Source organism: Heliangelus exortis, chromosome 24 (assembly GCF_036169615.1).
Source record: "Heliangelus exortis chromosome 24, bHelExo1.hap1, whole genome shotgun sequence".
Lineage (NCBI taxonomy): Eukaryota > Metazoa > Chordata > Aves > Apodiformes > Trochilidae > Heliangelus > Heliangelus exortis.
This window is the reverse complement of record NC_092445.1, coordinates 3,415,603-3,441,882: the sequence shown is the minus strand read 5'-3', so window position 1 is coordinate 3,441,882 and position 26,280 is coordinate 3,415,603. Positions and strand designations below refer to the sequence as shown.

Sequence of the window (26,280 nt, the reverse complement as noted above, 5' to 3'; positions counted from 1 at the left end):
CCCAGAACTGCAGCTTTTATTAGCCAGCTTTACAGTCTCTTGTGTACAGTACATTGCACAGTTCCGCCTTCACAATAACTTCCTGGTTTAATATTGTGCCTTCCACAATGCAGTATAATCAAGGCAAGTTACAGAACACTGCTGAGTTTATATCAAAATAAACAGAAGATGTAACCTTGGTTTGTAATGAACATCCAAATTACCATGTACAATTTGCAGTAGACTCTGTAATGAGCTTGATATATAAGCTAGATGACAGTGAAGGGGGAAAAAATAGTTTAAACTATCAAGTTTCCTCTTGAAATGTCTTTTCCCAAGGCACTGTGAACAAGACTGTTAGCAATTCTCAATGACTAAAAACACCAATGGGGATATAAATATTTCACACAACAACCACCGTCACATCATCACCTATTCTCTTATTTTTTGCCTTAAACAACGCCCCTGAAATTTGTTTGGTCCTTTGAGGGGTAATCAAATTATCTTCTGCAACATCACATATTGGTATTGAATACATCTATAAATCAAAGCTTTGTTAGATTATTTAACCCTTTCACTGGAAAAACTTAAGGTTTTTTCCTCGCTGCTTCTGAATGAATCTGCAAATTCAACTTTGATTATTAAAAAAAAAAAAACCAAAACAACAGCAAAACCAAACAAAAACCAAGAAAGGGTTCAAAATCAAGCAAAGCCCTGTATTTTTTCAAGAGGAAACCATGCAAGAGTACATAAAAAGGCAAAATTGGCTACTTGAAAACCAAGAATTGTTTTTAATGCATTGGCCGAGGAAAATAAATTGCAAAGTTCTGTGAGGTTTTCTAAAAATTTACAAGAAAAACTGATGGGCAGTTCTAGTCAATCCAGATGTTCTTTTATCCTGTTTTAAATGACAACGAATACAGTCTCACACAATACAATTTCATCTTGACTGCAAGAGACACTCCTGTGTGATGCCTTCAGCATGACAAAAATTACTGGGCAAAAAGAAAATTGGCATTCATTTCTTCAAGGGCTGATAAACAGAGGCATTGGGATCAAGTCCAGAAGGGCTGGTCTCCACAAATTTGGAAGAATAATGTGGGGAAACTGGACTCAGAGTGCTGGTGGCTGCAGTGTATGTTATGCTGGGCATTACTGCCATAACTTCTGCAATCTTCTGTTTTAGGTCCTTGATTTCCTGATCTTTTTGAATGATTTGCCCTGAAAACAGCAAACAACATCACTTAGTACCAGCAGAATGTCTTCACCCTCCACCAGGGGGTTTGAGAAGAGCTCTTGCAGCAAAGCACCCCAGAAGCCATTCAGCACTAACAGGACATCAGTAAAAGCATTAACCCCTGGGTTTGGGATGAAGAACAATGTTTAATTACCTCTAATGACCAGGTAACACAACCAGACACACCTCTTCCATCAGATTTTGCATTGTTTTGGTTCAGAGCTGCATCACACTAGGAGGTTACTTCCCTGGCTCAACTTTTTTCTGCCCTTTTTTGCTCACTTCTTACAAGCCCCTCACAGTACCTTATTAAATGTGTCATTTATTTTTAAAACTGTCCTATTCTCACCATTTATCCTAAACTCCCTTTGTGCACACTCACATCACTGCAGCAATTTCTGAAACCACAAACGGAAACTCCAGTGAAGTGACAAACAAAATTTCTCAGGCTAATCAGTTTTTCCTGCAACCAAGAAAACTTCAAGGAAAACAAACTGGTCCTAAACCAAAAGGTTATTTAATTTTGCTTCATGGTTTGCAAGGCTGAACAAAGGATGGTCTGGGCAGGGCTTTATGCTGTCTTCATGCTCCCTCTGGTGGCTGCAACACCAGCCCAACAAGGGCACCACTGTCCAAGCTTACCTCAATAATTTAACATTTAAAAATATGTCAGTTTTTTTTCCCTCCCCCCCCCCATTTAGGTTGTGTTTACTTTGGTATCTCGTAAATATACTGCAGTATATATCCTGTAAATATACTTCAGTCTATTTGCATTATTACAATTCAAATACAGGGACTTAATAGATGGCAGCTATTATTTTATCTTCAAGCTCTTGAAAAGTTATCCTGCTTTAAGGTAATGGTCTATAAAAAATGTAGAAAATCATCATAAATTAACTTAAAAGCCCATCTTGACGTTTATTGTCTCCAGTTTAATGGCTGGGGGGGAATCAGGTCAGTTGGGTTGCTCAAGATCACATTCACAAAGCTGTAAAAGACAAAACCCCACTGCCAGCTGAAATGCTGGGTGGGTGCAGCCCCACTCCTCAACAAAAGGGCAAGATGCTCTTTCATATTTTCACTCTCCGAGTTCAACCATCCCATATTACCTTGGGCAATCTCAAGCTGTCGTTTTGCATCTCCTAATGCAGAGAACAGATCCAGCTTGATTCTTGTCTCTGCACTCAGGCTGTTCTCTAAGTGCTGTGTTTTATCCTGCATGGCTGAAAGTGCTGACATTAACACCTCCGTATCCTTCTCGTTTTCCTTGTACTTCCGCAGCTCCTGTAGGAGTAATTAGGACAAATGTTATTCTCATTGACTTTACACAGGAGATACACTGAGAAATCTCTCTCTTCCCCATAGCACACCACTGGGCCTGGTATTAATACTGTAAAATTAAAATGATGGTTAATTAAGGACACTGTAATATTACCTCCCGTAATTATACGTGACTGTCATACAAGTGATCAAAGCCATATTGTACCATCCCTAGTTACAGTGTGGTGAGCAAGTACCATTTTACTCTGCTCCTCACCCCCCTATCATCCCTATCAAGCCCCTCCACCCAGAAATCCTCCTCAGCACTTCCAGGTGCCAGCTAAGCAGCCACCCAGTGCTCTAAGCCAAGCTGAGGAGCATGAAAACACTTCCCGCAAGCAAAATGGCTTGGATGAGGCTTGATCTCTTGCTAGGCAGTTAAAAGGGAGCCTAAATAAGCATTTTAAGCTATTTCAATTGGCTGGGGAGAGGGTTTTCTTCCCACATTGAACCTAGCTGTGCTGCAAACCCAGAAATTTAGGAAAAAAAAAAGGAAGGGGCAAGTATTCTGCCCAGAAGAGACAGGCACCTTGTGGCGGGGAAGCACGCAGCAACATTTTGACTAAGAAAAAAATAAATGCTACACACAAACTAATTGTGTACTTTGAAAAGAAGAAACAATCCAAGGGAGGAAATATCAATCCCTGTAACAAAAAGCTTCTCTAACAGTTTGAAGATGGTAATAAAATAAAAAAAGCTTGATTACAGCTGGTTTGATCAGTTGAAAGCCATGCTGATACTCTCCATGGATAAACACATTTGTTTTCCAGGTCTGGGCAAACCCAAGAACAACAAGGCTGCATATGTTATTTGGAAACAAGTTCACAATAACACCACGTGGATTATGAAGAGTGTCTAAAAAACCCGCAAGACATAAAAAAAAAAAAAAAATACATATTTATGCAAATTGTCAGTTGACAGTCTGAGTACATCTTTAGGAACAGACATTTTAAAGGAGCAAAGTCAACTTCAGCTCACACACTTGAGCTTTTAAACTCTAACATGCCAGACAAGTGTCTGCTACAAGTCTACCATGATGTACTTCCACAAAAAAACCAAAAAAAACCCCACCAAAACAACAACAAGAAGAAAAAAAGTCTGGCCAGTGATTAAAACTGCACTGAATAAGCAGTAACATTTATAAAGATACAGACAAAATAATGTTGCTGAGGGGATTATATTCTCAGTCTACCCAGACTACTGGTTCAAGGAAAATATTCTAATAAACTGAACAGTTGAGTGGTGTGGAGCTGAGACTATTAACCTCCCTCACACCCATGTTCTTACAAAGCCTGATGCAAGACAGAGATCTGAAGAGCATAATTCTTGAAGGTGTTGATTGCTGCTTATGTAGATCCACCAGTTTCAGAGTGCTGAAAGCACTCCTCTTGATGCTGATCTAAGCCCCTGGTGCTTTCCCATTACCTGAACTTTCATTTCTAGTTCTCGTATCTGATCTTCTTTCAGCTTTATGTCAATTGTGAGCTTCTTGCACTCTGTCTCCAGCTCTCTGATACGATTCCTTAAGGTTTCAGTACACTCTCCTCTGCAGGAAAAATGTTAAAAGAGAAGGTGGTGAAATAAGAATGAGGCTGTCAATCCTGAACTGTTTATAACGTGAAAATTAATATAAATATTGAAGGATAAAACGATGAAGCTAACTCTGTTCTTTTCACCAAGAGAATTTCCCTTAAGGCAACAACACAAAGAGTTATACAATGTTATATTTCAAGTATTGGGAAATCTGGAATATTTATGTAATATGGAGAACAGAAAAGCAGAAGTAATTCTTTTTCAGACGTTTGGAGCACTGCAGATTCAAGTCATCCACACTGCTGCCATGCTTTCATCTTCCAAAACTTCCCCTCTAAACACTGGAAGTCACTGGCTGGTGCAGAAAACTTTCAAGATATGAGAGCAAGACAGCATTCTGGCCAGCATCTTTACATTATTCACAGTCCCCACATGAAAGGGAATATTCCTTTTTGTAAAGCAGACTGACCTATGCAGGATAAAACATCTCTCTGCTAGAACAATCAAGGTAGAGCAGATAATTTAGAGCATATTCATCCTTTATACCCTGTAAAGGTAACATCTGAGTCAGATGCATGGAAGGATGAGTCCTCTCACTGCCTTAATACAAATAAACCTCTTAACACAAAGACAGCTTTTTTAAAAAAAATACAGACTGCTGCTTTATCTACAGAAGAGTGAAAAAAGCCTGACCAAATCCCCCCCAACAACTACAGTCATTTTCTGGAGCTTGAGCTTGCTTCTGAGGTAGAACAAAATACCTTGTAGCAGCAGCAAATGCGACAGCACGTGCAGCTGCATTTGCTTCTTCCAACTTCTTTCTTTTCTTTTCTTCCATTAATTGTTTTTCTACAAAGGCTCGTGCCTCCTGCTCTGCCTTTAGCTTCTTCTCCAACTGGCTGATCATTTGTTTGTCTTTTTGCTTCATTTGTACAGCATTGTGTAATCTGGAAGGCAACAGGTACGGGACTTAATGGTGAATTTTACTTCCTCAAAATAAATTGCTGTCAACGATCCCAAATGAGTCTGGCTGGATTTGCAGACAAGTGCCTTCAGTTTTGTCGAGTCTTAACTTACTATTTCCCTTTTGCCAGACTACAGACATCAGCAATTAATTTACACTGCTGTGTGGAGACACATACTTGTTCTGAAGCAGTTCATTTTCCTGCCGGAGCTGCCCGATTTCAGATCGAATTCCCCGCTCTGTGTTAGTCAGAGAACTGATCTGACTACGTAGCTCCTGCTCAATCTGCCTGCTTGCTTGCAGGTCAGCCTTTAACTTTTTAATATCTTGTTCCAACCTAGGAAAGACAATTAGAAAAAGACAATTTCAACTTTTAGTTCCCACATATGCAGAGGTTCAAGCGTGCGGTATAAAAAGAAGCAGAGTAAACAGCCCGCCCAACCCACCAGAACCTTGGTTCTTAAAATAATGAACTCTCAGAAATTATCTCTAGCCTTGCTAAATAATGACAATAATGTTTTACATAACCATACATACACAGCTCTATGTACAGCTCTATCCACACTTCATAACCTCCCACAGGTTTGTTTTCCTCCATCCACTGCAGTCATAAACCAAATGCTATGGAATTATATTTTTCCTCTTCGAGCAGAAGTGAAATGGGTAAGAGTGAGAAATTGTAAACAAAGACAGGTGCATACCTGAACAAATTTTACTGCTTCAACAAATTATGAGCTTCATTTCTTAGTTACAGCTCAGCTAAGGAGCATACTGCTAAATTCTCACCACAAAGCTTTTCTTTTTCTTGAAGTACACGATGTGCATGTTGAATAAAAAGTCTGTGTTAAGTCATCCACAGTTCAGGAGTCAGTAAATCTAGTTTTAATTGCTCCTGAACAGAGACCATCTGCTATATGCTTAATTGTAGCTTTAGAAAGCTCTTCAAGACTCAGGAAAGCTTCTTCATTATTTTCAGCCAAATTTGATTTAATAAACCCCAATTTTTTGAAATAGAGGCCTCCAGCTCCCCTTCATTTCCCCCTATGTGTTCAAGGTAAGATTAGTGATTCTTAAAAAACACAAACATATCACAGGTGAATAATCAACCACTTTTTATGAGCACTGCATTGCATTTTTAAAGCAAATGTGCCTCTGAGTCACCCACACATAACCCTGACTCCCTCCATCAGTTATTCATTTAGGAGATTTTAAAGAAGGTGATCAAGATGTTTTTATTTCCTAGAGGTCCATACAGAATTAGCAACAGTCAAACATTAAGACTGGGAGAAAACAGTCACAAAAGCCAAAATGAAGTGCCCTTACTGCCAGTCACTAGAGCAGGTTAAAAGTTAGAGCTTTCTGTCCTCATTTGGGCTCTTTGGGGCTTCAGTGCAGGAAAATCTCAACCTAAAACACTAGTGAGAGATGTAGCAATATGAGGCATGAGAACATCCTGTGTGAATGAATCAAGAGGTTAAATGTGCAATCATCAAACTTCTGGAAATTCATAAAAGGACATCTGTAATAGGCTAAAATGGCACCAAAAAGCTCTCCTGGGTAAATCAGCAGCAGCCAACAGCCTATAAAGAAGAGTGGGCTATAACATAAAGCTCAAAAGCTCACATCCCACTTCCTACAGCTGTACTTAGATGTCTTTCTAGCTCCACTTGAACAACCCCACTGGTAAGATGAATTCTTTTTAGTATAGCATAAATCCTGGTCAAAATGTACCTTTAAAAAGGGAAAAAAAAAAAAAATTCAAAATTTATACTTAGTAGTCAAGGAGCAATAGTACAAAGCAAATCCACATTTCATCATGAAGACCACAAATCATTTCAGCACCTTGTAATCTGCTGGAGGAGGAAAACATTTGCAAAGCTAACCAAATATTCATTCAATCCTGTAACCACAGCACACAAACCAAAAATGGAAAACCCACCAGCAGATATTTTTATGTATTTTCACTGTGTTCAGTGTGCTGAGTGACAGAGCTGGACAGTCATTGGGACATGATATAACAATTTGATTTAACCCCCCAGTAAACAGGAACTTTGTGTTTTAGAAAGAGCAAACCTATTAATTGGAGAGTAAGATGCTGCAGGAAGCATTAACAGACTGTCTGCCAACTGGTTGTTTAATATAGGTGAAAAAACAGTTTGCAGGCCAAGGGAATGCAGGTAACTGACACACACTTTACACTGAGTATCCACACCTAATTTCAACATGCAACTCTTTATAAATAGAACTCTGAAAATAAGACAACTGTAAATAGCCTTTTACCTAGGGCAAAGGCCATGTGAAACCTGCTCAGAGAAAATATTTGATTATTTAGGAATTATTTAGGGTATTTAGTATTCTGGGAAAAGCAGATTAATCAGGAAAAGCCTGAATAAACTCACATCACTCAAATCCTGCCTAAACACAGAGCCAAAGCCTCCTGGATGTCCTTTCCCCCTAAACCACACTTTGCCTTCTCTGCTGTGTGACCATGTTCTTCTCCAGCTTATAAAGTCCAGCCAAACATTTTCAGCCCCAAAATTTCCTCCTGTGGAACATAAAAGTCAAAGCTCTTCTCTGTCTATAGACAGGGAGGCCATCCATCTTTTTCACAGGAACACAAGATTAAAAACACCTTTTCTGTTGATTCTTTCTAAAATGAAAGCTCATCAGCAAGCTAAACCAACACAGTGCCATAAAAGAAAGCACATGGGGACCTTTCCCTCCTCCCCTCCCTAATAGTCTGCACTCCTGTTACAATGATAAATCACCCAACAAGATATCACTTCTTTTTTGTTTTGTTTTGCTTTGTTATTATTCTTTCTACCATTTCATTTTCTGCTTAAATCTCTTATTTCCAGGCTTATTGGAAAAGTTATTTACAATGGGGAGGGGAAGAAAACTTGAGTTCTAGAAGAGACTTCTCTCTGTGGCTGCAGAAACTAAACATCATTTTGATATATGACTGGTTTTAAAATGAGGGTTTAGAGTTGCAGATTATTACGTTGTGCTCTTTATACAGATAAGGCCAATTCTTTCAGTTTATCATTACTATAAATGCAGATTTACCCATTTTCTTTTCTCAGGACTACCATATATCATTCCTGATCTCACTTGCAAAGAGAATTAATCAGTAATCACCTTCAGGACTGAGTGTTTTCCCAAAAGCTTCAGGGAAGATTGATGGATCAACTTAAAGACAACTCAATTCAGCTTAAACCTCCTAAGTATTGATAAGTGGTGAATAACATCCTTGTTGCTTAAGTTTACTCTGCCAATGCAATTCCATAATCACCTGGCAATCACACACCCACTAAACACAATTTATATAAAAATTCAAGTTTAAAAAGACACAGAAGGCACTCAGGTGCTTTTCAAAACCACTGGAATTAAACACTGGCCCAGGGAGCTGCTGGAATTACCATCCCTGGGGGTGGTTAAAAGCCATGAAGATGTGGTGCTGGGGGACAGGGTTTAGCACTGGTCTTGGCACAGTTGGCTTCCTGGTTGGACTCTGTGATCTCAAAAGGTCTTTTCCAACCAGAACAATTCTGTGATTCTAAGAGACCCATTTTTTCCTTTGTCCCATTCCAGCCCAATCTGTTGCCAGAATCATCCCTCCCAGTGAATCTACTTTGCCAATGCAATCCTGCAGCACTGAGGTTCTCCTGCTGGAACTAATATGCTGTTACCAGCAGCTCCTCAGATAATTCTTCATCACCAAAAAGACAGTAAGACACAGAGAGAGAGCTGAGTTACTTACTCTTCTCCTACACAAAAAAATGATCTAAGGACCTGGCATTTCCAAAGGTTATTTTGCTTCTGAACAGTCCAAGCACTCTGCTGACAGTGATAGCAAAACTGTCTGCTAGAAGGATGGCTCCCCAAGATTTCTAATTCACATTTTCCATTTCTTTTTGCTCTGCTGTTTTGTACTTCCCTGGACTCCCATCATATTGCATGAAACACTGACCATCTCCCCCACTGCAGCTGACAGCAAAAAGCCTGCTGGTACATTAATGTCACTTCAGGCAGGGGGGATTAGGAAGAAGCAGCAGTCACTCTCAGGACATCAAAGGTGCCCAAGAAGATGTACAATAATTAGCAACAAATGGTCAGAAATTTTATGTTAAACCCTTCAAGTTTGACTCTGCAGGTAACATTACATTTTAGGAAAGCAAAATCAGATGTGGTAGACCAGACCTTGCTTCTCAAATCTTTTTCTTAGTCCAACTGCCAGAAGATGTCATTGTTATCTCTGAGAATAATTAGTACAAAAGACAGCTTGTTTCAACACCTCATGTGCCAAAGGCAAGACCTCTATGGATACAAACAGGTTTTGCCAAGCTGCACTGCCAGGTTTTTCTGTGTGTGCTTCTTGATTATTTTTTTAAGGGTGCAAATAGCTAGAGGCAGGACATGATTATTACAATGTAATATGCAATATAAAAATTAAATAACCCTCCTATGTAGGGGGCTTGGGGCAGGATGGTCTTTAAGACCCCTTCCTGGCCATTCTATGATTCTATAAATAAAAATTCCACAGCAATTAGAGCTTGGACTCGTCCCATGCACTTGAGCCCCCAAAACATGAACAAAATCTGCTGCACCTCAGAAGCAACAGTGGAACAGTAGCAAGAAGTCAAATTGCTCTGTACCTACTGACAAAAAACATGAAGTGTAAAGGGATACCAAGTTTATCCTTCCACTGGATACCAAAGGTATCCCTGCACTGGCCCAGTTACCACAGTGCTGGAAAAAAACCAGCTCAGATCCCAGAGGCTTAACAAACAGACAGAATTAAGCATCAAACAGAAGTAGATATTAATTTCAGTTTTAAAAACAACAACAAAAAACCCACACCCCAAAACTAAACAGAGGTTATACTGAAGGCTGCTCAGCAGGGACAGAGCCTCCTGAATTTCTTTAGCTATCAAGTAGCATAATAATCACTGAAATACCTGGAGATGGGGATCAATAACTTCCCCCCTAGAAAACTAAACACACTTGCACTAACCCCTTACCAGGAAAAACAAACCCCAAAACTTACTGTTTCAAATCAGTCTATAGAAAATGTAAACTGCAATCAGCAGTATCCCTTCAGATATAAATCCCATATCAAGTATTTAACAGAAAACATTAACCAGCATGCAAGACTGCCTTGTTCTCAAGAAACCCCAATCTTTACTGTCTCAAATAACCCCTGTTAATCCTGAGTCCCTAGCAGTCTTAAGGCATACTCTACATTTAATACTGATTAGTCAGCTCAAGAGAAATAATTTGTGAACACAAAAGGAGAGCAGCTTGGGTTGGACATCCTGCTGTGAGTCTGCTGGACAAGAAGTTATAAAAAGCATCTTTATTTGGAAGCTGAGCAGATCTGATCTGAAAGTTGGACATAAACACAGGACTTCACACAGCCCTTTGCAGCCTTGATGCAGACTAAAAGTTGAATAGCAGGGATGAGTAATGCTATTGGAAATGGAAAAGATGATGAACAAAAATGCCTTACACTCCAGGGACAGGATAACTGACAAGCTAAAAAAAAAAACAAATAAACATCCACTTTTAAATTTAAGTGCATTCCATCCCATCCAATTTGTCAGGCAAGTTTATACTGCTGGGGGTGTAGGAGTTACCTACTCAGTTGAAACAAGATTTCATGAATGATTTCAGTAATCCAGGTTTGTAAGAAACACACAGGATGTTGGTGTTTTTAAGCACTCCTGGTTTGCCTGCCAGGGGAACTCAGTGCACAGTAAGCAGCAACACGGATCTGTAGCACACCCACACATCCCATGGAAACACCTCAACAAGAGACTGAAGTGGTTTAATTCACTCTGAGGGCACAGTAAGGCTCCATGGCACAAAAGCCCTTTCAGATTACAGTGATTGTGTCCTCCATCCCTACCAGGTGAATTAAAAGAGCTGGAATTCTGTTCAGGACACAGCCCAGTCCACTGAGTACTCACTTCTGCATCAGAAAACCCCCTTTGGACAATTACCATGACCACCTGGTCTAACCATATATAAAAAATTTCAGCATATAAAAATTTCAAGGTGTAATTTAAAACATAAAACACACAAGGTTTAAATCTCACTCCTTCTCATAGCTACGTGGGACAAATATCTCAGTCTGCAAGTCATCTGTAAAGTGCTTCCCTCCTTTCTCTTTTCTCAAGACTTAGGAATGGTATTTTGAGCTGCAGCAAAGTTGAACTGACCTGTTCTCTCTTCCATCTGGAACTGGCAACATAACAAAGAGAGCAGTCCTGTACATGTTTATTTAGATGCAGCTTTGCTGAAGACAAGAGCCATCTGCATCCCATTAATCTTGGCTAAATCTGATTCACAGATTAGATTGATTAGCTGGTCTCTTATTTGCTTCATACAAGTTCTCTACAGACATTAGGTCTCAATTAGTCTGGAGATCTAATTGGCAGAGAGATGTCAAGCAGTGGCAGAGTAATTATCAGAAAAGAAAAGAATATTTTCATTTGAGTAACTGTATTCACAGAGCACAAACCCTCTGAGCCAGACCAGACTCAAAAGTCCAGTTATCAAGAGGTACCTGCAGAGAAAGCAAACCCAGACTGCCAACTAAGTGACCCAGCAAGGATTTGTTGGCCAAAGAGTATTCAGGACATCAAAAAAAAGAGACCTAAGCCTGAAACAGGAGTGAAGTGCATGACTGTGCAATGATTTTGTTTTCCACAGATCTGTCCCCCTCAGAACAGTTCCATACCAACTCCTTCCTACAAGTAGTTCCAGCACCACCACCACCTAAGGACTTCTACACTGTGAGCACTGAGCTGCATTACAGAAACACACCCTTATTTAAACTTCAGATGAGCCTGTGCCAAGATGTGACTTTTTCAATCTTCATAGTTTAACAAGGCAGCTAAATTAAATCCCTTCTCACCTGTACTTAACCCAATAATGCAGCAGGTATGCAAGCAGGAATCTGACCTTACCACTTCACTGAGTAACAGAGTAGCTGACACTTTGCATCTCTACTTGTCAATTGAAGATTAAAATAAAAGCCAAGCTTTGCAAGGGAAAAACAATAGAAAAAAACTAAGCCAAAAAACCTGTTCAGGCACTATCAAGCCCCACTGAGCTCCCTGGAGACATAAAGGTCACCCCGTGGAAGATTTGTCAAGAACTGAGCTCTGCAGTAATGACCCTCCACATTTCTCTCATACCTTCTATCAAATGATTATTAAAGCTATTTAGGATGCCTCACAACACCCCTGTGAGGTAGGGAAGTGTTGGATACTGAGGTAGAAAGGAAGCAATTTACTCAAGGCTGCACAGCAAACCAGAGGCAAAAAATCAGGAACAGAACCCCAAAGGCCCAGTTCTTTGCTATCTTATTCCACTACTAGACAATTCCATCTTCCTTATGGGATCATAAGTTACATTTTCCTAGAGAAAAACAAAAGAGAACCAATGTACTGGAAAGAAGGGTGGAGAAGACAGGCTGTTAGACATGCTCAGATCCAACTTACCTTACCAGTGCATCTGGTTTGCTTAGCTGGTTATTAGGAATACAATTTTCCATTAAGTCCTTATGTGTGCTTGGGCTCTTGCTAGCACACTTCTGTTTTTTCTCATTTTTAGTAGATGAGGAAGGGATGCTCCCATTCGTTGCACTGTGACTGCGAGGTGAGGAGTTCACAACTCCACTGACATTTTTGTAATTTTTGGATGAGGCAGTGCATGAGTCCTCTTTTAAGAGGTTTTCTGTACTTCCTACAAGATCATTATTTAATCTTTTACTATTGATATGGTTTTCCATATATTCAATTTCTTGTATTTTAGAGTCTACAGGTTGCAAAATATTGTTATTTATTCCAAGGTTGTGTTTCTTAGCATCCTTGTCCTTTTCTTTCCCTTTTTCTCTATATTCTAGCTCTGGCAACGTTGCAGATATCTTTTTATTGGCTGGAATGCCTCCATTGTGCTGCAGAAGTATTGAGGAATCCATATCAGATAATCCTTTGGCTGCTGCAACACCAAAAAAAAAAAAAAAAAAAAAACCAACTTAGTTCATTAAATCAATCAATACTGTGACACAGAAAGAAAAATCATTACGTACACATCAATCATTTCTGCAGAAAATCATTATCAGAGGCTATTTAGAAATGAAAATAAGAATTCACATGACATTTTAAGATTTTTTTTTTCCTATTACATGCAGGAAATGGTAACCAAGGGATTCAATAATAAATAAATACTGGTACTTCACAGAGCACTGACTGATGCAGTTGCTAATAAAGAACTAAACAGAGAGGGCATAATTAATCTCTACTGTCATACTAACCACAGCCAAAATAATTTTATTTCTGGCTCCTCTGTTTCTACCTTCACTCTGCTTTCTTCAAAACAACACAGACTAAAGAAACTTCTCCTTACCATAGGCTTGGGTTTTTTTATAAGCTAGCAGATAAATGCATTAAGTAAGAAGCATAACTTGCCTTCTTCTGCCTCCCTTTCTTGCCTTTGGAGCATCTGCTGTTCTGGGGGCAGAGCTTGCTGCAGAAGCTGCATGTAGAACTCATTCTCCTTCTGCACTTCTTTTTGTTTTCTTAAACGCATTTTGTAGCTGACGTAACTTTTAAAGCCAAAGCCCAAAGTCACTACAGGGTAGCCAATGCTAAGAGGGGAAAAACAAACAAACAAACAAAAAGAAAGCACCACTATTGCTTAAAATGTAGCCATGACAGTAAATTAATAAACTGGAATAAATGCTAGAGCTGTGAATGCATCTGGATTATGACTTTTCATAGAAAGAGATATATAAAATATTTCTTGCTGTAGTACAATAAAGCTATGGCTGAAAAATGTAAACACCTCTTAAGATAAAATTACCATTCATTACTGACAGCAATTAACTGTAGCATAGATTAAAGGATTACAACAATGCAATTGCACTGCACATAGCAAAGACAGAGTTTAGACAGGCACCAGACCAGGAAACACACATCTTTTAGGAGATAACAGCCAAAACCAGCAGGAGTTCCAAGTTTTGCTCTGAGTGCTGTGTGATCTCCACGAATTAAGAGTGGGAAATGTAACATTCACCTAAAATAGGGAAAGGAGAAACTGATCCTTAGCCCCATCTTTTTGTATCCTAAGAGCAGAGCCACTTTTTCAGCATTCTTTAAAGCTGAGACAACACAAAGGTTCTCCAAACCACCACCTCCACAGGCCCCAAGACACCTTCTTGCTGTGGCACAGGCTGAGGAACACGAGCTGGAGAAGCTGGTGGAACACCCAGTTCTGGGGCTACTGCATTCCTGGGGCACCCAAGCTGGGAACCACAGGGTCATCTCCCCCATCTGGGACAGTCAGAAGTAACCCTGGAGGGAAAGCCTCAGGACCCTGATCTGTCCCTGCTGAGGCTGCTCACCATGAAGACACTTTTGGTGGGCAACAAGCAGCCTTTGGGAATTCCTTGGTGAGGAGACTGCCCTTGAAGCTGCAAGCAAAAGACATCTAATCTCTCAACTCAGTTCTTCCACTTATCTTTCTGACAGATAAGATATGAAGAATTTCACTTCCAGCTCGACTCTGCTGTTCCATTTGCTGACGAGGATGACAGAACTGTTACAGAACTTTGGAATTATTTTCTTTCTGTCAGGTTCATCACCCAAGTGTTCATATTACCTTGTGACAACTGCACCAATACAGAATGCTAATAAATCATGCCAGTGTATTCATTAACAAGGATACTTGATTAATGAGCAAATATCCCTGTATAAAAATAAATACATCTTTGACAAGTATTTTAACAATGCACAGTGAGGGTGCATTTTAAACACTGAACGTGTCCTAGATTGGGGGAACCTTGGATGCAAATGACTATTAACAATTCAATTCTTCTCATTCTTTGCTCAGCACTGTGCAAATTGCATTTCTAAGTCAATTGCCAGAATACAAGAATCATTTGCATATGCATCTGACATTATCTCTGCCAAGGCTCCCTTTGTAATACTCTGTAAAGCCAGCTGTAGCTCCAGTTCTAAAGCTCTGATGACAAGCTGAAACGTTTGCATCCAATTCAGCAGCAGCAAGACCTTTCTTCACAGCTTCTGAAGTGCTTTTGTAACCTATTATAGAATTTAATTAGTGTTTAAGGGATTTATTGCACAACGTAGACAATATAAATTAAAATGACAGATGTCTAAGTCATGGGAGACTGTTTCATAGGGAACTGGACCAAATGACTCTGGGAAAACCAGGACACATTTTAAACACAGCCTCATCAGTACACAGTACAGTAAAAACTTGTGGAATAAACATCAATTTCTTCAAGGTATGGATACCCTGCAGTGATGGCTTTTGCCCAAAGTCACTCTTGGCACCTCCAAAAAAGTAGTGTAATATAAGAGGTTGTTTAGGTTTTATTTTCTGTTGTTATTTTCAACCTGAAGGTTATCCACTGCCTCTGGTAAATTATGATGAGAACCTCTCTTTGGAGGGGAAAAAGAGAAGTGCTTTGTTACAGCAAAAATTGCAGTAATAGGATAAACAAACTATCAGTGAAACATTTGGTTTTTTGCTACTTTTACCATCTGCTCACCATGTAAATACAAAATTTGCACACTGAGGACAGGAACTTCCAAGAAATTCTAGGAATACCTATGCTACAAACTCCCTAGAGCTCACAAGCACTGGCTCTTCAGGAAGGTTGCACTGGGTTAATGCTTAGCACACATTTCTCTGGATTATTTCCTGACAGACAAGAGAGGGAGGAACCAAAGAGCCAAAGCTGAATCAAAACACAAAGCCCTGAATATTAATTTCCCTGCTGAAATAAAGGTTAAGAGAAAAAAAACCACTTACCAGTGTGCTGCAAATGGACGACAAAGGTCTACATGGAAGTTTTTTAAATCTTTAAATCTAATGGCTGCTTCAATATAAACAAAAAGTATCCACAGTGAGACTGTTGGTAAGCACACACCCCTTTCTATTGAGAGCAGAGAAAAAGAGAAACACCTTAGTAATACACTACAAGCAGCAAGTATTTTCAAGTTATTTTAAAAACATTCCAAAAGCCAAGAAAATTTTTCAGACAGGCATAAAGGGAATTGTAAGAGGGCTTTTTTTCAGAATAGAGTATTTAGGATGCCTTTATTTTAAACCAGCTCTAAACTTTTGTCTCTTGGTCTTGCTTTATTGCTTTCATAAGGCACCAGTGAAAAATAACAGATGCACAGCTAATGAAATAGCTTGGCACAAAGTCCTGTACAGAAAAGGAACACAAATGGAAGAAACTGCAGAAGATGAGGTAATGTTACAGCTTATGATCCTTGAGTCACAAGTGGTAAGCTTGGACTACTTTTTCACTCCAAGTTAGGGATATTTGAGCAGCATCAGTGAGCAAATCAGCTGAGAAAACAGGAGTGAGTAAGCACTGTGCTGGTTACTCCATGTAGAGTAATGTAGACACAGTTTGCAGCTCAAGACTCTACAACACCAGGAAAAATCTGGGCTGCTGTCTTGGTTTCTCCAGGGCTACTGGTGAGAACATTAAATAGTAGCCAAACAAAACTGAGGTCTTAAACCTCTTGGTTTTCCTGGAGGGTTTCTAAACATCAACTCCAAGAACAACTCCAGATAACACTTTAACAATCTTATTCCAGATTTTTTTACCTATGGTAAACTGGGCAGCCCCAGCATCTTTCATCAGCTCCCACACTGTCATTATTATAAATGACTAACTTGTCCCCAGGAAGCTGAGAAACAATCCATGCTACCTTGCAAATTCTTGTGATCTGACATGAAGTTGAACAGGAAATATTACAAAACCCTCAAATCCCAAGGATTTAGGTAGGGAAAAGTTACCTCTAAAAAGAAAGCAAGTTTTATTCCTAAATTTTTCTGATTGATGCAACAAGATGCATTGAATTCTTGTTTCATCCAGACACAGCTTAAAAAAAAACCAAATGTGATAACCAAGAGAAGGGGGTTTCTGCATGTTACTAAAAGATAACTCATTCCCATCAGAAAGTTGTAATAAATAAGTGACTTACCTGTGTGCCAAACATACTGTACCCAAACATAGGTGCTGGCAGCAAAAAACAGCCATTGTATTGGTATGAAGAGCAGACATATGATATTTGATGTGAATGCTACACAGACAAAAAATACTGAAAAGGCCTAAAAGAAAGGAGGGGTGGGGAAAAGAAGAGGGTTTTGGTTTATTCCAGCAAATCTTCCCAGTTTATTTATTAATGGTGACACCACAATGATGTCAACACAGAAACACTACTGCTGTCTGTAACCAGGGCAAAGAAATGGAGCAGTGCAGCCACTGAAACTTCTCCAATTAAGGGAGTACAGGTGTAACTTCCAACAAATCACCACACAGCTATATTTATTCCTTACTATTTTGTTTGAAGATTTTAGTTTACATTATTGGCATGGTATTAGCATTAGTAGAATCTTCTTCTAGAAAAAAACCCAAACAAGCAATAAAACCAAACAACTGTCATTACTCTCTGAAAGAATATTAAACATCTAAAGAATCAAGGGCTTCCATTTTAGTTTGAACAAAACTAAAAATCACTGAAATCCAACACTACTTTCTCATGGTGAAAATCTGATAGTTCTATACTTCACATCCACTTCCCACAGATAAAATAGGCAGACACAGACTTGAGCCCAGGCCACTTGAAAATTCCCCCCTCTTGTGAAAATTAGCACCATTAATTGTATAATTTGGGATATGCCTACAGACACTGCAGGATTTCCCCACAAAGGGACAGCACTTTTGTGTTATACTTACCAAACCCTGGTATCTGAAGGAATCATAAACACTCCTGATGAAGAGCCAGAATGGCCACAGATACTCAAATCTGAACTCCAGGACAAAATCTGCCAACAGTACCAGGGCCCACACTACCAGGAACTTCAGGTACAGAAAAGTACTGTAAAAAAAAAAAAAAAAAAAAAAAAAAGGTAACCTCAGGTCACTATTTCCAATAGAGATTTATTTTTTTTCCTTTTTTAAAAGAAAAAGTTGGCAATAAAAAGCTAGAGACAACTAGAATATGGGTGAGAACACTTCAAAATAATTTTACAAAAGTAGGTTGGCTTATTACTACATAAAAATCTAATAAAGTTAACTATATTCAATTGCATTTGATTTTAAAGTAGCACAGGGCTGGAAGGCATCCACTTAAAAAAAACAACAAACCAACCAACACAAAACAAAAAAAACAAACCAACAAACAAAAAAATCCCAAGAAACAGAAAACCGAAGGCTTGAGACCATATAGTCCAAGTTCTATTACTCTGAATTATTTCAAAGCCACATTCTCTTATTCTCAGACTTGCTTTCTGAACCATTTATGATCCTTCTTGGCTAAAGAGCTCAAAATATTTTGAGATCCCACAGGATCAGCCCAATCCATTTTGCTAAATCCCTTTTCCCCCCCAAACCAGCACCCAGAGATCCAGCATGTAACTCCAGGTGCTCAGAATGCAACCACCCTGTTGCACTGCACTGGATTAGAGGAATGGTGGGGATTTTAAAATACATTTTTCATTTTAGTAACTTACTTTCCCTCCTCTATCACACTGCCAACAAAACCAGAACTTTGCCCTGGAATGTTTACTGATAATTTGCCAAGAGCCTGCATGCAAGGTGCCAGGTAGGGTCAGGTTTCTTCACTATTCATGGACAGGGGGAATTTTTAGGAAGTTGTTCAGAGCTTCAGAGAAGACACAAAATAGAAAACTTCTAGGAAAAGTGTCACCTATCAGCAGAGGTTTAAAGGCACTGAACTTACTGGTCCAATTACCTGTCACTCAAGTTACTTGTCACATGAGGTCAGCTGCCAAACCACAGGGCTGGGAAAACACTTTCACTTCTTGTCAATCAAAGATTAATTGCACATGCCTGAAAAGTGAAACTTATCAACTGGCCTGGCCCTTCTGTTCTCCCAAGGGAAGAGTTTTTGCTCAGCTGTTCTCACTTACTGTCAGTCATCAGGCTCTCTCCTGAATGTCCAAGGTTTTTCCAATGAAACTACAGCACGAGGATCAGAAGAATCCACAACAAAAACCTGAGGAGGACCCATCAGCAGATTATGGTTGTATATACTGCTGCTCCTTGTTTATTTAAAGTTTAAAACTTCAACAGACATCTGTAAAAAAACTGCTGCATTCAGAGACTACTCAGACAGCAAAGGTGGCAGACATTTGGGTTTGGAGCCACCACCTTGGTTATTTTGACCCTGCTGTTGAATTGTATGTGGGCAGCTCTTATGATTTGAGAACATATATCAAGAAATCATAACCCAGGTGATCATTATCCTGCCTGTTCAGCTGGAAAAGCTGTTGTGTTGGGTAGGCAGTTTCTCCTGGGTTAAACTTACAGCTATTGTTTATTCTTCTGCCACTGAAATCCATCCAGAGACTACAATTTTCCCAGCAAATGAGGGTAATCAGAACTAATGCTTTTCAAGTGTTAAGTGCCACTCTGAGTTAAAGCATTTGCTGAATGAGAGTTTTGTAGCACAGCATTAAAGTGATTTCTAGTATTAAATTCACAACAATCTGAAGGCCTTGGTGACATTTACCACCTTTCAAAGTGGAATGGTAACTATACAACATCTGTAAGAATGTTTTCCCAACAATATTAAAGATGCCTACTTCTCAGTCATGTGGAAGACTCAAGAGCAATTAAGGATTTAATTAGCACAGGACAAAGACACAAGGAAGTTATTTCCTTTTATAAAAAAGGACTTCACCTCACACATCTCACCAAAGTTCACTGTTGTGGGCTATGTTCTCTGTATGCATCCAACTCCATGAGTCCACACACATGCACACAGTTCTAGAAAACATTTTATAGGTCCAAAACCCTAAACTCCAATTGGTTTTGGTTTACATTGGGACCCACAGGACTGCAGAGTCAGAAGCTGCAGGCCATAACTAAATGCTCCAGCCCTGCTTGAAGGATCAGTATTAGAAGCAGCCAAAAGACAGGGGCTCCCTCCTCGAAATGGGATGGGTTTAGAAACCATGCAGAGCTTCCCCACTGCCCCAGAGTCACACAGAGCTGGGTCACAACCAGCTCTGGTGTCTCTGCAGCAGGCTGCAGATGGCAACGAGTCTTTGCAGGCAGGAGAAAGGAAAAACACAAATCTCAGCTCCCCTTGTTCCATCAAGGTATGCTGCACACTGAGATTCCCTGTTCCTGGCAAGCACACAGTTCCCCAGTTAATTTACAAGTGCTTAGTGAACAGACCTCTTCAGTGAACACTTAGTGATAGCTGAAAAATGTCCTGCAATATTTAAACCTCAAAGAAAAACAGGCTAACAGCCCTCTTCCTTGGACAGGCTGATCACTCTTCTGCTGGTTTGTTTCCTACAGCAGACCTTTCAAATAAAAATCAGATGAATGAAACAACTGACACAATTCAGCAGCAGTCCTCCTCCTCCTCCTCCTTTCCTCTGCTTTTTACAAGCCACTTCATCTCTGCTTTTCTCTTCAATCCCTTGATTCCTTCCAGCCACCATTCTTCCCTTCAGCACATTATCTGCCTCCCTGTCCCTTCCCTCCACAGAATCCAGCTCCAGCCACTTAGTGCCTGGGAACCTCTGACAGTCCTTGATCTTGCCAGGCACACCTGAACATTTCTCCAATTTTGACAGCTGCTGCATCAGAATCCTCACTTAGAGGTAACATTCCCCAGCAGAAGGGCTTTTCTCACCTCTACAGCCCTCAGAAAAGCTCAAATATATTCCACGATTCCAATTACAGATCCAATTGTGGTCGATACAGCTGAAATCTGGGTTATTTTCTGACATTTCTGACATTTTCTGACACGTACCAAGAAATCTGACTTCAGTGATCTGACAAAGAGGTTGAAGGATAGGGGTTTCCCTATAAAACTACCATATGTAGGGTGTTACAAGACAAGAGGGAATGATGGACACATTCATGAGGTGAGCAGGGTACCGAGAAAGAAGGAGCAGTGACTGCAGTGCTGAGAATTCTGTAGAAGGTCAGTTGGTTGCTAATGTACACTGAAAATAAAGATTTAGTAATAACCCAGCAATTGCTCTTCTCCCCCTTTGAATTTTAAAACAAGTACTTTTCCTCCTTATTCTTCCTTCCCCCTGCCTCAAGCGCCAGATGCCATTTCCTTTTTTTTTTTTTTCTTTTCTTTCCCTCCTCTTCTTTGTTCTCTTTTTACTGCCCCACAGACACAGATATTGTACTTGCTCTAAGGAAAAAAAAAAAAATTAAAAAGTTGTTAGGAAAAAAACACACACCCCAAACCAAACTCATAGCAAATGAAGCCTCTGTTCTATCCCACCATCACCATCAAGCCCCAAAGGCTGGAAAGAGAATCTTCACAGAACTGATGGCATGTTTCACTTTGCAGCCTAACACAAGACAATGGGTTAGAAGGCATCTTGAGGCTGGCAGGGCACCAAATGCAGAGGGAAGCTTTAGAAAGGTGAAGTTTAGCATGTGTGTGAATTTACCAGAGTCAACAACCACCATCTCAAGGTTACCCATCCAATGCCAGACAGATGCTGGCACTAGTAATAATCTTATATAGATATATTTCTGTTCACAAGTATTATATATATGTAAGATTATTCCTGGTGGCCTAAAATGTCATACAGAAGGAGCACAGCAAGCCTGCAAGAGAGAGGGAACACAACTGCTGGGATGTGGCACGCATATTGGAAAGGGTGATGGGAAATACTTGCCAACTGAATTTTTGAAAAGGAAAAGCAAAATGAAGAATCCCAAGAAGCCTCCCTGCCTACTACTTCATTGCCTGGAGATGGCACAGAATCCATCAATCTCTGAGCTATGGAAATGGAAGGAAGACAAAATAGTGAATGTAATCGACAGCTGGGGCAGAGGCGTTATCAGCAGCAACCACTATTGTAGTACTGAAACAAGAGAAACTGTTTGCCCTCTGTGGTAACTCAGCTGAAAATGAGTCCAGAACACATAAAATAAAGACAGAGGAATTGCAGAGTGCAGAGAATGAGTGTTAGTGGCAGAGGGAAGCAATATTACATGTACCACTGCAGCTGACACAGTAGAACACATTTAGATGTGAGCTACATGAGAGCTGAAGTTAACTTCAAGTCACCAAGAGGTACCACTGCTGGTTTGTTACAAGACCTCCAAGGCAGGCTGAGAAAAAAATGTTTTTTTTCCATATAGGAAGTTTATAAAAAAAGTGCCAGAATAAACCAGTAGGAAGAATCATTCTAAACTAAAAAAAAAAAAAAAAAAAAAAAATCCTAAAAAAGAGCCTCAATTCCTGGAGTTAGTAGTGGTTTTCCTTACAGTTTGTTTGGCTGTCAGAGGGGTCAAAAAATCAAGTCCTTGGAAATAAGCCACACGAGGAGTTAGATGGCACACAGAATGACAGGAGTATCTCAGCACAGGGATCATGGGATCAAGAAATGCTGCCCAGGGCATGATGCCCAGGGCACAGTCATCCTGCCATCCCAGGAACATGGAGATTACAGACACATCCACATCCTCCCAGGCATTCATTTGGCTGCCAGCCCAGGTATTGCCTGTGACAAAGGGCAAAAAATAATTAAATAATAATAATAAAAAAAAATAGCTAAAAAAATCCAAATCCTAAAGGAACACTCAGTATTTAAGGATGATTGTCAGGAAACTCACGACACAGAGCAGCAATCAGCTGATGTGGAAGTTAATCCCACAACATGGGGAATTCATCACAAAACTTCACCAGCTCCAAAAATAGGTAGCAAGTGCCAAAACAAGCAGTATCAGTGATAAAGCTGAAGGATTTTAAATAGATAAAGGATGGGGACTGGGAAGAGTTAGAAACAAGCAGTAACAAGTAAACTTTAATTGCTTAACTGATGACAAGCTGTGATGAACACTTTCATTAACAATTAGGGGTTTAATGCATGCAGTGCCAAAGGTTAAGATGTTAATCACTCAAGCACTGTAAAACAATGGTTGCAGAAAGCTTAAAAAGTGAAAAGGTAAAGTTTTGAACATACACTGTGAAATTAACAAGAGATCTCACAATCCCTACGGTTACTTTGGTGGTTTTGGAGATCTCCTGACAGGTTATATTTTAATTATAAGGACATTCTTTCCACTTCTAAATATCACAAGCCTTTAGCAGGCCTGCACATAATCAGTGCTCGATGGGGGTAAATCAGGATTTTCAGGCAGCAAATAAATATTCCCTTGAAGCTGTGACACTGCACCACTGCCATCCAAGGCTTCAGTCACAGCACACAGGAGCAGAGCTGCTAATGGCAGTGCTGGCACAGACTGGTGCAGCACTGGAGCACCTCAGGACTCTAGATAGGCAGTAAAATTGTACTAAAAGGGGAAAAAATGGGTAAAAAAGGCAGACAGTAGAAGGAATGGACTAGATTGGACTAGATGATCTCTGAGGTCCCTTCCAACCCGGCTAATTCTATGATTCTATGAATGAAACCCAGCAAAATGGAAAATGTGGTCTAAGGAGAAATAGGGAAGGCAGCTGCTGAAAGTTTGGTAGGGAAGGGGTGGTCAGGAATAACTCTGAAAGTGATAATGAGGAGCTGAAGCCAAGCTGACCATTTAATTTGGGGAGGGAATGTTGGGGAAAGTACCTTAAAGCACTACAGCTGTGAGACTGCAAATAGGAAAGGCCATGAACTTGTTAAAACTGCAGGAGCTGCCAAAAAATTGATACTCAGGGAGACAGGATATTCACATTTTTCAGTGCAACCCAGGATTTTACGTTTGTATTTTGTGATTAGAAATTATTGGGTTTTAATCTCTTCTTCTGAGATGCTTCAGATTTACTCCTGCAGTGAACCCTGCCACCAGTGTTACTGCAGGACAACTCCTTCATTGCTTCACCTGCTCCAGAATTCCTCAGCTTTGCAGCTCTCAAGGATTCTCCTGTGTCTGTTAGTGACAGCTCTGCTCTGGAGAGGGAACAAGGGTGGCAAGAGTCATCTTGATTTAAAAAATAAATAAAAAATCCTCCAAGAGTTAAGTATCTCAATCCTGCTGTTTGTTCAGCCTACCTGCTTTGCTTATAATGCTACAATGCTGCCTACTGATAACTGTATTTACTGGGTTTGTGTAAGCTGATGGCAACAATTAAGATAAGCTGAGTAAATAACTACACTAATTACAAGAATTTAGAAATCTATAGTTAGAGGAGAAGCTACCTGGATGTAATCTTTCTAAAAGGCAAAAGAGGAAAAATTAAAAATAAGCAGAATGAGAGCAAAAGGAGGAAGAGAGGGAGCCACAATCCACAAAGAAACACCTCCCACCCATTAGATTTCCAAAAAGGCAAACCTGCACACTAGTTACTCTTTTTTTTTTTGTGTAGGACAATAATTTGAAATCACACAAAATAAAGGGTAAAAATGCTCTATCTGAACATTATCTGAGCATTATCTGAACATCTATCTGAGCATTCCAGGATTAGTTAGTACAAGAAGTCAGGTGTCTCTTAGCTGTTCACACAGCCACCAGAGCTCTTTGTGCTGAACACACTCATCTGGTGTTACCATCATTTTCTGGTTTCCCTCATTCTCTCACCCCACCTTTCCAGCCAGTCACCTCCGAGGTAATGGAGCTCATGTGATTTTTGAATGCCTTTTGAAAAGCTAAGTAATTATATAAGCAATTACTTACATTTTCATGATTTTCCTAAGACTTGTCATCTTTGATATTAACTTCCAAGCACCGTTTTCTCAAAACCTGGGAGTCTAAAGCAACAAGATGCCCCCTGCTTTCCAGCAATCACTACATCTGGGACAAGCTGTATATTGTGACAGTTTTGTTACAGATCAACTCTTTGCCTTATGCAAAGCCATTATCTGCATTGTATAAGCTTGCTCAAGTTTCCAACCACTGCATAGATAAACCTCAACTGAACTAGAAACAGAAGTGGGACACTGGACTTATGGTAGCTTTCCAAAACCAGCTTTCCAGCCTCTCCTAAAACAAACTCCTCTTTATTCAGAAATACAGAGTTATTGTAGTTCATGTGAAATGTGACATACTTAGATACCCAGGAGGGCAGAGCTTTAAAATACTCTGTGAAACACCCTCACAACAAGCAGCCCCTTAGAAATCTGCATCTTGCTGGGCTCTCCATGCAAGCCCCTGGGAAGCATGGTACACGGAGAAGGTACCTCCCCTGCCCAAGATCTCCTTTTGTTACAGTTCCCATTCTCATTCCCTAGGTCAGAACCAAACCAGATCCCCACTGCATTCCCACCACCTTTCCATCCATCCCTGCTCCAGGTCCTGCCCACACCACCCCTTCCTCGCTGCACCTCCGGCCCTCCCGTTCTGCAGAGGCCTCAGCACAGCCCCCTTCCTTCCCCCCGACCCAAAACCCAACTTTCGGAACCTCAGCTTCCCGAACCACCGCAGCAGCGCCTTCCACACCACCAGGAAAACCAACCCGAGGCTGAACCCACCCCTTGGCAGGGCAGGGCAGACCAGGCCTTCCCACAGGGTGCGAAGCCCGGGAAGGAGGTGGTGGGGAGGAAAGACGCTCCCGCCGTCTCCTCGCTGCTTCCCTCCAGGCAGCGCTGACAGGACCTTGGCCAGCAGCTGCCCCCCGGCCCCGGGAGCGGCTGAGGGGGGGAAGGAGGGGTCGGTGCGGCCTAGCGCTGGCACTACCAGGCCGCGGGGCGGGGCAGCGCCTGAGGGGAGCCGGGGCGCCATGGCGCGGGCGGCCCCCGCTGACAGAGGGAGAAGGAAAGGAGGGGGGGGGGGGGAGGCGGAGCAGCGGGGAAGCGCTGAGGGGACGGGGGGAGACGAAGGGGAGCGGGCGGCGCGTAACCCCCCCTCCCCACACACACACACACACAGAGCCCCCCCCGCCTTCCCACCGCCCCGGCGGTCGCTCGGTACCTGCCGTAGATGCCCTCGGTGATGCGGTTCCGCTTGAGCGGCCGCCGCAGTTTGCTGCAGTCCGCGCTCCGCCGCTTCATCCTCCCGACCGCCTCCGGCCCGACCCGGCCGGCCCTGCTGCGCGTCCCGGCCCCGCGCTGCCCCGGCCCGGTTCGGTCACGGCAGCAGCATCCGCCCCCGCGGGGGGTTGGGTCGCGCGGGGCTTTTTAATTCTTGTTATGATTTTTTTTCCTGGGAAACAAAGAAATAAAAATAATTCCTGGTCCGTCCCTCCCCGCCGCGTCCCCCCGCGCAGCCGCCGCGCACAGCCCCGCCTCTCCGGCTGCCGCC

At 41.1% G+C, this 26,280-nt stretch overlaps 1 protein-coding gene and 1 long non-coding RNA gene across 2 annotated transcripts; both read right to left on the bottom strand.

Moving 5' to 3' along the window:
• Window positions 1–26,280, bottom strand: MACO1 (macoilin 1). Its single transcript, XM_071767811.1, has 11 exons — window positions 25,951–26,280; window positions 17,827–17,968; window positions 17,072–17,198; window positions 15,882–16,005; window positions 13,511–13,689; window positions 12,542–13,040; window positions 5,212–5,370; window positions 4,831–5,016; window positions 3,962–4,082; window positions 2,326–2,500; window positions 1–1,200 (listed from the first exon to the last, which is right to left on the bottom strand). Exons 1-11 carry the CDS (start codon window positions 26,028–26,030, stop codon window positions 998–1,000), a joined length of 1,995 nt encoding a protein of 664 aa, XP_071623912.1. The 5' UTR covers window positions 26,031–26,280; the 3' UTR covers window positions 1–997.
• LOC139807196 (uncharacterized) lies at window positions 22,188–24,418 on the bottom strand. Its single transcript, XR_011730489.1, has 2 exons — window positions 23,926–24,418; window positions 22,188–22,604 (listed from the first exon to the last, which is right to left on the bottom strand). It is a non-coding gene; the product is annotated as an uncharacterized lncRNA (long non-coding RNA).